The 12715-nt window shown below is 37.4% G+C and overlaps 1 protein-coding gene across 1 annotated transcript; it reads right to left on the bottom strand.

Annotated features, from left to right (window-relative positions):
* Nucleotides 1-7519: 7519 nt before the first annotated feature.
* On the bottom strand, nt 7520-11231 carry LOC136874110 (piggyBac transposable element-derived protein 3). Its single transcript, XM_067147664.2, has 2 exons — nt 8360-11231; nt 7520-8157 (listed from the first exon to the last, which is right to left on the bottom strand). The coding sequence occupies exons 1-2, from the start codon at nt 8389-8391 to the stop codon at nt 7788-7790; spliced, it is 402 nt and encodes a 133-aa protein (XP_067003765.2). The 5' UTR covers nt 8392-11231; the 3' UTR covers nt 7520-7787.
* Nucleotides 11232-12715: the final 1484 nt, after the last annotated feature.

The following is a 12715-nucleotide window of genomic DNA, read 5'->3' as shown; positions in this document are numbered from 1 at the left end:
TGAAATCAGATGGAAGAAATGAGAAACATGGAGGAAAGACAGAAGGAAATAATCAAACCAGAGATTGGAAAAATTAGGTTGGAAGTCACAGATATTAAAACTGACATGGTAAACCTGCAGACTGAAATGACGGAAATAATGGAAAATACAAATAAAGAGGTTTATGAAGAAGTCAACAAATTTAGAGAAGAATTATCCGAGAGCCAAAACTACATTCAGGGACTGAAGGAAGAGAAATAAAGAAGTTGACAGAAAACATCGAGGGATTGAAGATGAATTCACAAGATGGGAAGAATACCAGGAGAGAAATAATAAATTGAATGAAGGAATTGAAATTACAAACCAATCGATGGAGGCAAACTTCATCGTAGCCCGAAACCAGATTGCAGACAAGTTAGGCATTATGAAGGAAGAAATGGAACGTAATAAATATGAGGCCAACTTAAGGATTGATAAGACGGAAGGAGGGTTACGACAGATAAGAAAGGAAATCCAAGATTTAAGAACGGAAAACCAAGCAAAGAAATCTGTCATATCTAATTATAATGAGAGACTGAGAGCAATGGAAATACAAATTAACGAGAGGCAAACAACACCTACAGGTACAGCAGAATCAAACCTGAACACTAACGATGTAACTATATGGAGCAATAACAACGGCAATCCAGCAATTATAAATATCATTGAGACATACGGTGATAGACCTAAACACTTTAATAATACTGCGAGTATGTCACCAAAACAATTCCTGAGAGATGGAAGAATATCTCAGGGAGAACAGATTTCCTGAAGATAAGAAATTACGAATAATTGAAAAACACCTAGACTCAAACCCGACGTATGGTACCAAGCATTCAAATAGTTTCCAATACTATGAAGAATTCAAAATAGCATTCCTGAGATGATTTTGGAATTCGGAAGAGCAACAACACCTAAGACTGGAACTGTACTCAAGAAAATACGCATCATCAGGACAGACTAGATTCAGCGATTACTTCGCATATCAATTCCACCGATTCCATGACTTGGATACAACACCAAGCGAACTAGAAGCGATCAAGCCGATAAAAAAACAATTACCGCCCGATGTACAAAGACCGTTAGCAGCTACAAACGTAGAATTAGCAACAGACATGGAAAACATACTAAGGCAATTGGACATGACAACAGTACAGCCTACAAGTCGAATCATTCGAAACTGAAATAATGAACAGGCAATACATACGTTATCACAACAAAACACTGGTAAAAACATACCAGAGGAACAAAGAGGCATTAACATAAATTACAAAAGAGAAGGAAGGATAGCAAAATAGATGCCAATACAGAAGATAGAATGAATCGTACGGAAGATAAAATACGAATGACAGATTTGTACCGTATCACAAACCAAATAACCGATTCAGAGTAAACAGGAAACGATACAAATATAGAAGAAGACCGATGTACGAGGACAGGCAAGAAAGAGATTTTTAAGGAGAGAGAATATACAAATAAAAATATATTCAGGATCTGCGAGAGGCCACGCAAAATAGAGATGGGAGCAAGCCTCCGATACCGAGACAATAATGGAGACATAGAAGGCGCAGAGAGCTTAGAACTTCAGAGATATAAACGCAGAGAAAGAGAAGAGCGCAGACTGAACCCATGTGCTCCAAGCTTCAATGCAAACTCAGAGGCGTCTGAGAAGTAAACAAACACAAACGTTAGAATAGGTCAGAGCATAGAGAATCTTAAGGAAGAGAAAAAATAAAATTTAAAGTTGAATAATTGTGGAAGTTGATTCATGGGAAATAGGACAAGATGAATTAGTTGATGATATCACAGAAAATGTAAATATTTCTAGGATGGTTTGCGCTACCTTATCAATTACATTGCCAACAATACCTGTGTCAGGAATAAAAGTAAGAGGGATTGTTCCAGACAAAACTGTGGAATGTAAGATGCAAACGCACCTTAAAATTGGAATAGGAAGCAGAAAATTTGAACACCCATTCATAATAATGAATAGAATAAAATACATCATTTTAGGCATTGATTTTATGAAGAAATAGCTGAAAGAGTTAGATTAAATAACAACATGAATGATAATGAACACATGAGAAGAATATGACAAGGAATAAATAACATCTGGAAAGAAGATTTACATCCAGATAAAATGTAGAATGATATCGACGATATGGAGGTAGAAATGATCAACACAATTGAGAAAATCGTGAGTATTGAAGAAGAAAAAGAAAATTCGGACATTTCGAAGGGTACTGCAAAAACTGAAATTTCGTCAGTGGAAAGGATGAAATTATATCAAATTTTGAAGCAACATTCAGAGGTTAAGAATAAACCAGGGCAAATCCCAAACTTTAAATAAATTTACTGGTAAATGATTGGAATCCATATAGGAGAAAAATATGGCATTCCGGAAAAATATTTCCATGAAGTCAGGGAATCATTCAAGAGATGTTATCCGATGGAATAATAACTAAAACAACTACTCCGTATCTCAACTCATTGGTGACAGTAAAGAAAAATAATGAAAGCCTAAGAATATGCTTAGATGTCAGGAAATTAAATGAAAAACTAATCCCAGAATATGATTAAGTACCGAGGATAAAAGACATTGTTAATAAATTTAGGAATATGCGATACTTCACTAGCATGGATTTCACATCATTTCATCATGTTGTGTTGGAGAAAAAATCAAGGTTGCTTACTGGATTCATGTTTAACAACCAGACATATGCCTACTGCCAACTTCCATTCAGTCTAAAAATAGCTGTCCCATGCTGATAAGGGCCTTGGACAGAAACCTAACATCAGAGATGAAGAACTTTTTTTTTGCTAGGGGCTTTACGTCGCACCGACACAGATAGGTCTTATGGCGACGATGGGATAGGAAAGGCCTAGGAGTTGGAAGGAAGCGGCCGTGGCCTTAATTAAGGTACAGCCCCAGCATTTGCCTGGTGTGAAAATGGGAAACCACGGAAAACCATTTTCAGGGCTGCCGATAGTGGGATTCGAACCTACTATCTCCCGGATGCAAGCTCACAGCCGCGCGCCTCTACGCGCACGGCCAACTCGCCCGGTAGATGAAGAACTACGTAACATGCTATGTAGATGACCTGCTTTCGCAACTCAAACTTTCGAACAGCACTGTGAAAAGCTAGCAAAACTCCTAGAGAATCTGAAGAACATAGGATTTAAGATCAACCTAGCTAAGTTCTGTCAAGCACAGATATTATTCATAGGACACGTTATAGATGGAGAAGTGATACGATCTAACCCGATTAAGATAAAAGCATTATGTGGCATCCCATATCCAACGAAAATAAAGCAGATAAGGCAATTCCTGGGCATGACGCAATTTTTCGCAGACCATTACGAAGAATATACTAAAGTAGCAGCACCATTGCAAGAGTTCTTGAAAATAAACAATAAATGGAAGTGGAATGAAGAAGCGGAAAAGGCATTTCTGGAAATGAAAAAGTTAATGTTGAAGAGCATACAACTAGGATACCCAGACTACAAAAGAAAATTCATCACACAGTCGGATGCATCAAATATTGGAATAGGAGCTTGCCTATGTCAAGAAACAAGATAACGATCCTAAAAGACATACATATTTCGCATTCACCAGTAGAAAATTAAGCAAGCATGAACAGCATTACACCACATCAGAACAGGAATTGTTAGCAATAGTCTATGCATTGCAACAATGGAGAAAAATCATATACGGATACCCTGTAACCATTCGAACAGACCATAAAGCGTTGATCTTTGGATTAAAGGAAGCTATGACAAGTGAGAGGTTGACAAGATGGATGCTATTCACGCAGCAATTTCTACTGAGAATTGAACATTGCAGAGGCACATATAACATCTTAGCAGATGCGTTGAGTAGAAACCCAACAGAACAGGAAGAGACTATCCATCAAATAGAGTTAGATCCACAAGATGAGGACTTGTTGAGTAAATTGCGAGATCTAAGTACATTACAAAGGTCAGACTAAAACCTAGGTCGAATTATCAGAAAACTGGAAGATAAAGTCAGAGAACTGCGAGTAACGCAGATGTACCTGATGAAAAGTGGAATTTTAACCAGCTACATAGACAAGAACCAGGAGAAAACGTGAATTGTCATACCAAAAGAGCGGCAAAAATATATTATGTGGCACAACCATAGGATTACTGGACATGGAGGCATTGATAAGGTAGCGCAGACCATCCTAAAAATATTTACATGGAAAGGGTTAAGAAGAGCAATTAAGAATACAATCAAGACATACGACATCTGTCAGAGGACAAAACACAACACTTACTTAACCAGACACCAACCTATTGCCATACTACCAACTACGCCGAAAGAAATGTAAGCTATCGACATATTCGGTCAGCTACCCACTATAAGAAAAGGGCGACAATTTATTGCAGTAATAATGGATGTATGTTCAAAATACATATCATTGCAACCAATCCAGAGGGAGAATTTGAAACAGATCTTATGATGCCTACTGAAAAATGTATTACCAAGAATGGGGAAACAAAGTAAAATATTAACTGACCAAGGTACACAATTTGCATCTGTGCAATTCCGTGCAGCTATGACGGAATTAGATGTTAGACATATCCTATACCCAATTATACATCTATCATCAAACCCAGTTGAAAGATGCATGAAGGAGATATCAAAATTCTGCCGAATCTATTGTGGAAACTGTCACTGGAAGTGGACAGATGCTATCAAAGTAATCGAACAGAGCATAAACACAACAATCCATGAATCTACAGGACAAATTCCTAGCGTAGTCCATAACAACGGATATCGGACTAGACCATGGGACGCAATTCTGGGAGAAATGTATGAAACAAGGCCTAGGAACCAACAAATAAATCAAATGGTCAGAGAAAGAATGGAGGAACAGTCTAAAAGGAGGATAAAAAGGATCCAGAATAAGAGATTTCACCCGCCATTAAAAGAAAATCACCTCATAATGATAAGGAAGTCATCAACTTCAAGCATATCGACTAAGATATTTGCTAAATTCATGCATTTATGATGGAGCGTATGTACTTAAAAGAGCATTCGGAAACAATGCATACGAAGTCGAAAACATGAACGGTACTTATAAAAGCATTCACAAAGCAGCAAATTTAAAATTATACAGTGAGGAAGACCAGCAACAGATACCAAATTACGTAGTAGAACTTGCTATTGGCTTTACGTCGCACCAACACAGATGTCTTATTGCGACGATGGGACAGGAAAGGGCTATGACTGGGAAGGAAGCGGCCCTGGCCTTAATTAAGGTACAACCCCAGCATTTGCCTGATGTGAAAATGGGAAACCACAGAAAAGCCATCTTCAGGGCGGTTGACAGTGGGGTTCGAACTTACTATCTCCCGAATACTGGATACTGGCCACACTTAAGCAACTGCAACTATCAAGCTCAGTGGTAGAAATAACTAATGGAAAAAGTTATTCAAATTTGGACTATGAGACAGATGACAGCAATGAGTAAAAATAAATAAAGGAAAGCAAGCAATAGAAAAATTTAAGCACTGAGACGTGATCATAATGATTTTTTAAAACGCATACAAATTGACATTATAAATCACTGTACATTCAAATATCATGATATGCCAGGGAGTAAAAACAAACTTGGAATAGTGCAAAGCTACACTGAAAGAGAAAAGAAATACATAAATATATTGCAAGCAATATATTTTAGCCAAAGTGGGAGGAGAAATGTACTGTTACACTATCCCAAAAGTGAAGTTTCAGTCGAATCGGAGTAAACGTGACTATCCGTGACAAAGTTAAACAGACTGAATAATGTCACAGTAATGTCATTGAAGTCCAGATTAACACCATACCGTAATAGGTCTAATCATGGTGGTGGTGCAAAAAGATAGACATGAGAGTTAAATTTTAGGGAAGATACAACCCTGAAAAAAATGACAAATTGATTGGCAATCTTAGTGCACAGACATATTCAAGATAAGAGACAAAGTTATTTCAAAAAGAAAAATTAAGAAAAGGAAAGATTTGAAGCAGAAAATCATATTTATTATTATAGTCCAGTGATTTAGCGCAAAACAAATCGAAAAAGAACAAAAAAACACACACTTTCTTTTCAACTGCCAAAAAAGGACTGAAAACCACTCAACTATGAAAAGCCAATTCAACTACAATAACCACGAAAGAAAAAGATAATCTTGATAAGGCTTATAAAACAAATCCATTTAATATAAATTATCTGAATACTGCCAACATAATGAAGGTCTAATAATAGTAAATTAGAGATGAGACCAAGCACTTACAAAGAATAATACTTCATCAATTAGAAGGCCTTAAGTATAAAGTGAAGATGTATCAGTTGATGTTGACTGTATTTTCCAATTGTATGAATGAGATTGCCAAGATGGACTCTTTCTAAGAAGATGGGGAAATGGACAACCCAAGATGGACTAAGCCAAACCACGACGATTCAATACGGTACTACAGATGACCACATAGCCAGATGCCAACCAAGAGGGTCGCTCGGAGATGAAGGGGCTGAACCAAACCTAGACCAGTCCAGAAGCAGCGGAGATAAGCCAAGTTTCTTGTGTTTATGTAGTTTGATAGATTATATCCATGTAGACCATAGGTATTCAGTGCATAGTTGATGTGACATATAGATCACCAAAATAAGCAATGACACGTAGATTCTCGAGAGTGATTTCTGTATAAAGTAATGTATAAGGAGTTATATAGTCTTCTACATGTATAAGCAAATTCCAGCTAAATAAGGAATGACTCTTAGATCCAAATAACATTGTGCCATAGTTGAAGACAATGTTCCTACAAGAAGAATATTTAGAGATTATACAGATTCCAAGTAGCAAGTTAAGATAAATGTAGGTTATATATATTCATAGTAGAGATGTAGGAGATACATCGTTATTTATGGAAATAGTTTATGAGATATGCATACATTACCGGTACCAAGCAAGAGGAAGGTTATGAGGAAGACATTGATCCAATATTGAAAAGAGGTATGAAGGAAACCATTTATGCATCAAGAAAGGTTACTGTTATTAAGAATTGTGGATAATTCAAGAAATACAAGTTAAAATAAATTATTTAAGAAGATAATGAATTGTTATGTGAAGGAAATGAAAGATGAAGTAAATGAAAGGATATTCTATGATGCGATGACAGAAGAAATATAATGCTTAGAGTAATGAAGATAATAGTTGATGCAAATTAGGATCACAGATGTACTAGTTGGATAACACTGTATGTTTTGAGAATCCGTATGTTATAATTGCAACGTATTTAATCGAGATCTGCACAAAAAAAAAATTTTGCTTGAATTTGAAGATTAATGGTATATAACTGACCTATAGGTTGTATGATGATCCCCAATGTTAAGTATTTCAGGACCAGGTACATTCCACAGACAGGAGAGGGTGTCCTATAAAAAGGACAGTGGGCAAAAGGGGTATGATAATAAGAAAAATGTTTATGTCATTCTAATGTTACATTATTTTTAATTCGAATCTAATACAAGCAGTCTGCTTACAGAATGAATTGTTAGAGTTTGAACTGAAGGGAATACAGTAAAATGTATGACTCCAAAGGACCTTGGTGCTTCTACACGGCATGGTGGTACTTTTCAAAACACTTCACATGTAGCGTTATGTTGCACTTTTTGCACCTCATAGATGCTTTTTTGTTGCATACCCTGCACCTTGTTTGCTTCCCTTGGGATTCAATCATGTGATCTACGTGGTCATACAGGGAATCAGCATTTTCTAGCAGCGATGGACGACTGCGCTATTTTTGCCGTTTCAGTTTCCAAGTCATGTGTTATACACACGTATGCAGTTTTAGAAGACATGGTCAATTTCGAGTGGTTTTCCTCAGTAATGTAGCAGTTGGAAATGTTATTTACAACTTCTTCATCAACTACATCATCTTGTTCATGATTCATCATTTCAGCATCAACACGTAACTGTAATCCAGGAAAATGATTCACACTCAAGTCATCCTCTTCACCAGATTCCTCATCAGTAACAATGTCATCCATGGAACTAGGTGGTAATACGGCAACAGATGCCACTCTGCAGTCTGGTTCTTCCTCCAGAATTGACAAAATCTTGTTCAGAGACAAGCTGGAATACAGAAGAAAAACTATGTAATAGTACCCCTTATGCCCACTGTCCTATAAATAGGACACTCAAATATAAATATAAATCACAGAGTCAATTATTTGCCACCAAGAATGAAGAGTTCATATATTCATTACTTGTACCTTGACCAACATATCACACCAATTGGATTATAAGTATCAACAAAAGGTACTGCGTAACTCACCTTTCTTTCCTCCGGGGCACGAGCTTTTCCATGATGCCAAAGTCTGGTTGTTATAAAGCTATCAACAATGTACAGAAACTTCTTTAAACTGCTTGAAACCAAAACAAATGACAGTTTATATCTTTAGTGTGCTACCAACATAACAATTAGCACCAATTTTTGCCTGATGGCTTAGGCAGTAGTAAAATATGGTGGGTATGTCTTCTGTCCTTAAAATAGGACAGTGGAAAGATCTGGGTTAATCTCATATGAGATAGGAATAGATCACAGTCATCTGAAAGCATATCGCTATGAGAACAGATCCCTAGTATACTTGGACATATTAAAATAGAACTTGTGGTAAATATCTACATTCATTTAATTAGACTATGGCACAAATCAGTGTTATAAAGACCATAATTGCTACTGCATGTTGCAATATAATTGGGCTGATATTATACTGTCTTCAAACATGAGTTTTTCCTAATATCAGCTGTTTCACGTGAGACTTTATTATGCTAATTAGATTCATTTAAGGTTACATATGACAGTCAGATGTTATAATCGCTATATTATTTTACAGGAATGATGTTTTTAAGATTTAATTATGAATGATAGTGTTATAGTAGTTTATTGTCAGCATTTTTTGGGCTGAAACCAAACAAGAAACTTAACTAATCTTCATATGCTTGCAAGAGGGAAGAAAAGAACATGAGATAATGTAATATTTAAAATTACCAAGTAATATTTCAATGAACTGTGATTGTACCATGTAAAAGCATTTTAAACAGAAAGGTAATATATATAATTTCGTGTGGCTATTTCTAGCCGAGTGCAGCCCTTGCAAAGCAGACCCTCCAATGAGGGTGGGCGGCATCTGCCATGTGTAGGTAACTGCGTGTTATTGTCGTGGAGGATAGTGGGTGGTGTGTGAGTTGCAGTAACTTGACAAAGTGTTAATGTCACTCTATCTACGATTTCCCAAGAAGAAACTGCGGGCCGATGACCTTAGATGTTAGGCCCCTTTAAACAACAAGCATCATCATCATCATCAAGAAGAAACTGGAAATATTTATAATTGTAGTCTATTTCATTGAAGACTAACAAAAATGACAATTAAGATGTGATCTTCAGCAGATGGCTATGATGGACTAGATTTTGTTTATCAACCAATTTCTTTTTGAATTTTAAAGACTTTACGATATTATTATTCTCTTCCTAAATTTTATTTCCTTTTTCTTAATAAATTGTAATAAGTTAATAGGTAATGGAGGTTTCATTTAAAGATTTATCAGTAGAATAAGATACTTTGGATATAAGATGATGAGTTCTCGAGCATGAATATTGGTCAACAGGTATGTCGGATGGAGACGCCTCTCAAACTTACTGTCAGACAGATAATATAAGATTTCGGTGTATCGATTCTTTCCGGATCCCACGTTAAACAACAAGATACTTAAACACCCTGAGAAGCTGGCCGGGATTCTTTTACGAACACTGACCTGGACGCGGGAAGGGCTTACTAGCACAAGTTATTTCTGGCTGTGTGACTGTTTTATAATGTCTTAATTTTGCTGCTATAGGTTGCATAAAGGCAGACGAAGCTGAATGACAGATTAAAAGTGCTCTGAAAAGCATTGAAGACATAGCAGACGCAGGAGGATACATGAAAAAGGAAACGAAGGAACAGCTGCAGGAAGCGGTGAAGATCATTCGCGAGTACTTTCAAACAATTAAACATGCCTTTGAAGATAAGAATAATGTTCAAGAAATAAATGTCGAAGAGGTTATGAATGTAACAAACGCAGGTCAGGAGACAAATGATAGTTTCATAGCGTGACAACTAGCGACATCTCCCGGCCTCACCTATGAACCTCCAAGTAGCAAGCTGGCAATGGAACAGTCTCCGCCAACTGGCAGCAATAGTTTCACAGCAAAACAACTAGTGACATCTCTCGGCTACAGCAACAACGACATCTCCAAGATACAAAGAGATCAGCAGGCAACTAGTAGTGATGAACAAGGACTGACTAAGGGAAATGATGACGAAGTGGTGACTCGTAATGGTCAGTCACCTGACCTGGCTAGAAATACACAACACCAAACACGAACGGATGAAGGTATAGAAGGAATAATAATAGAAAGGATGAACCAACAGATAAAATACATGGTTGAAAATCTGACATATAATATAAAGATGATGATAAAAGAGGAAATGAAAATAATGGTGACACAAAGACAGGAACCAGCTCAAACACATGGCATAACAGAGACAAAGGTAACAAGACAAGAGTGCAGGGGTCAGCAAGAATGACCCAACGACGTCGAAATAAATATAATAGAAGAGAAAGAGTGGAAGCGAGCAACAAGGCAACCTAGAACACCAGTAAATGATAAAACTAAACTAGAGAACCAGGATAGGGAGTGGACAACAGCGGTGAGAGGCGGGAACAGACAACGGGAAAACGAGACAGGAAAAGAAGTGAACAGAAGAAAAATGGGAATGAGACAAGGGGAAAGTAAAATAAAGGCAGCAGAACGATACGCCTGGTTATACATGGGAAAACTGGACAAAGATATGACGGAGGAAGCTATCATAAAATACTTGAAGGAAAACTGAGTAAAAGGGAAAATATACTGCAATCTGGTGAATGACACAATAGGAAGCAGAGCCTTCAAAATAGGCATTCCAATGCAAGACCTAGAAACAGTCTACGATGGAAACTTCTGGCCAGAAGATGTAATATGTCGGCTCTTTCGGCAACCCTGGAAGTTCAGAGGCCCGGCAACCAGGGACTAATATAATAACATGGAATGTAGAGGGCCTGAGGGAAGTCTTGAGCCTGCTCCTGAGAAATATCATGGCTGATTATGACATTGGAGTACTCATAGAGACAATGGTAAAAGAGGACACAGAACTGAACATCCCAGAATTCTACAATTTTCATGCCTATGCGATACAGTGTATGAGAAGTGGAAGACCAGCGGGCGGTGTGCTATACATCATCAAACCACAACTGACCCCCTTCAAACTACTATAAAGAGAAGAAAACATGCTGGTTGTCAGGACAAAAATTGGAGTTATAGTAGCAGTCTACTCTAATCCAGTCTACTTTAATCCAGATCACACCACGACAGACATAAGAGATAAACTAGGGATGGCCTTGGATCACAGTAGAAGTATGGATAAGATAATCATTGTGGGAGATCTGAATTGCGGAATAAATAGGCAAGATAGAAAATGCAAAGAATGGAATATCTAACAAATGAAGGCTTAACAATACACAACAGACAGGAGGACTGGTCATACACAGGGCATAACGGAGCTAGCACAATAGACCTAATAATCACAAAGGGCTTTAAATCAAAACACCTTGCCACCACAGTGAAAAAAGAAGCAGCAGTCATCCGTAAACACATTCCAGTACAATTAAATATAGAAAGCGGTAGAAGTAGCAAATAAGAAGAAAGACGAAATATAACATTTGGCAAGATCCTGGACATGGAAAAAATTAAAGGGAAAATGAAAGAAAAAGAAAGAAAAGGTTGAAAGAGCAATAAGAGCAGGAAATATTGATGAGGCCGCTACATGGCTGAAATCAACTATAATAAGTGGGGCCACCACACAAGATTCAAATAGGAAGGCGAGGCCATGGTTCGACAGAGAATGTTATGAACAAAGAAAATTGACACTGAAAACACTACATAAAACTAGAGGACAAATGGCAAGCACAACCACCGAAGAATACCAACGAAAATGAAAGAAATACAAGGACCTAATAAAAAAGAAGAAAAAAGCAACACCTGGAAGAAGAACATAAGAAAATGGTAGAGGAGGCAGAAGAAGACCCCTACCAAGCTCTGAGGCCGAAAGGGCAGAAAATACAGCCCAACATACCTATGGAAACATGGATAGATCATATCAGAATAGTAATTTGCTCAAAAGAAACAAGACCCATGATTAAGACACCTATGACTCTACAAGCTGATGAGATCTTCACCACGGATGAAATTGCGAAAGGAATACAGAAAATGAGGAATAACAGAGTACCAGGAGTAGATGGAATAAGAAGTGAACACTTAAAGCAGACAGCACAAGAATACCTACCAATATGGACCTCCCTTCTAAATAAATGTTTAGAATTAGGAAGTATACCAGACGAATGGAGAAAGTCAACAATCAAGCTATTATACAAGGGAAAAGGAGACACAGAGAACCTAAACGTGTATAAAGGAATAGCGTTGGAATCTACATTACTGAAACTCCTAACAGGAATCCTCGCCAAAAGGCTGGCAGAGAAGCTAGAACCCCTTCTACCAGAGGAACAGTTTGGTTTTAGAAAGGGAAGGTCCACGACTCTGGCAGTAGACAACCTG

This window comes from Anabrus simplex, chromosome 1, assembly GCF_040414725.1.
Source record: "Anabrus simplex isolate iqAnaSimp1 chromosome 1, ASM4041472v1, whole genome shotgun sequence".
Lineage (NCBI taxonomy): Eukaryota > Metazoa > Arthropoda > Insecta > Orthoptera > Tettigoniidae > Anabrus > Anabrus simplex.
This window is presented reverse-complemented; position numbering and strand designations above follow the sequence as displayed.

Coding starts and splice junctions, on each gene's coding strand:
- LOC136874110 (XM_067147664.2), bottom strand. CDS start 8,391: ATGGAAAAGCTCGTGCCCCGGAGGAAAGAAAG. Junction 8,158..8,359: donor GTGCCCCGGAGGAAAGAAAG/GTGAGTTACGCA, acceptor TCTGTATTCCAG/CTTGTCTCTGAACAAGATTT.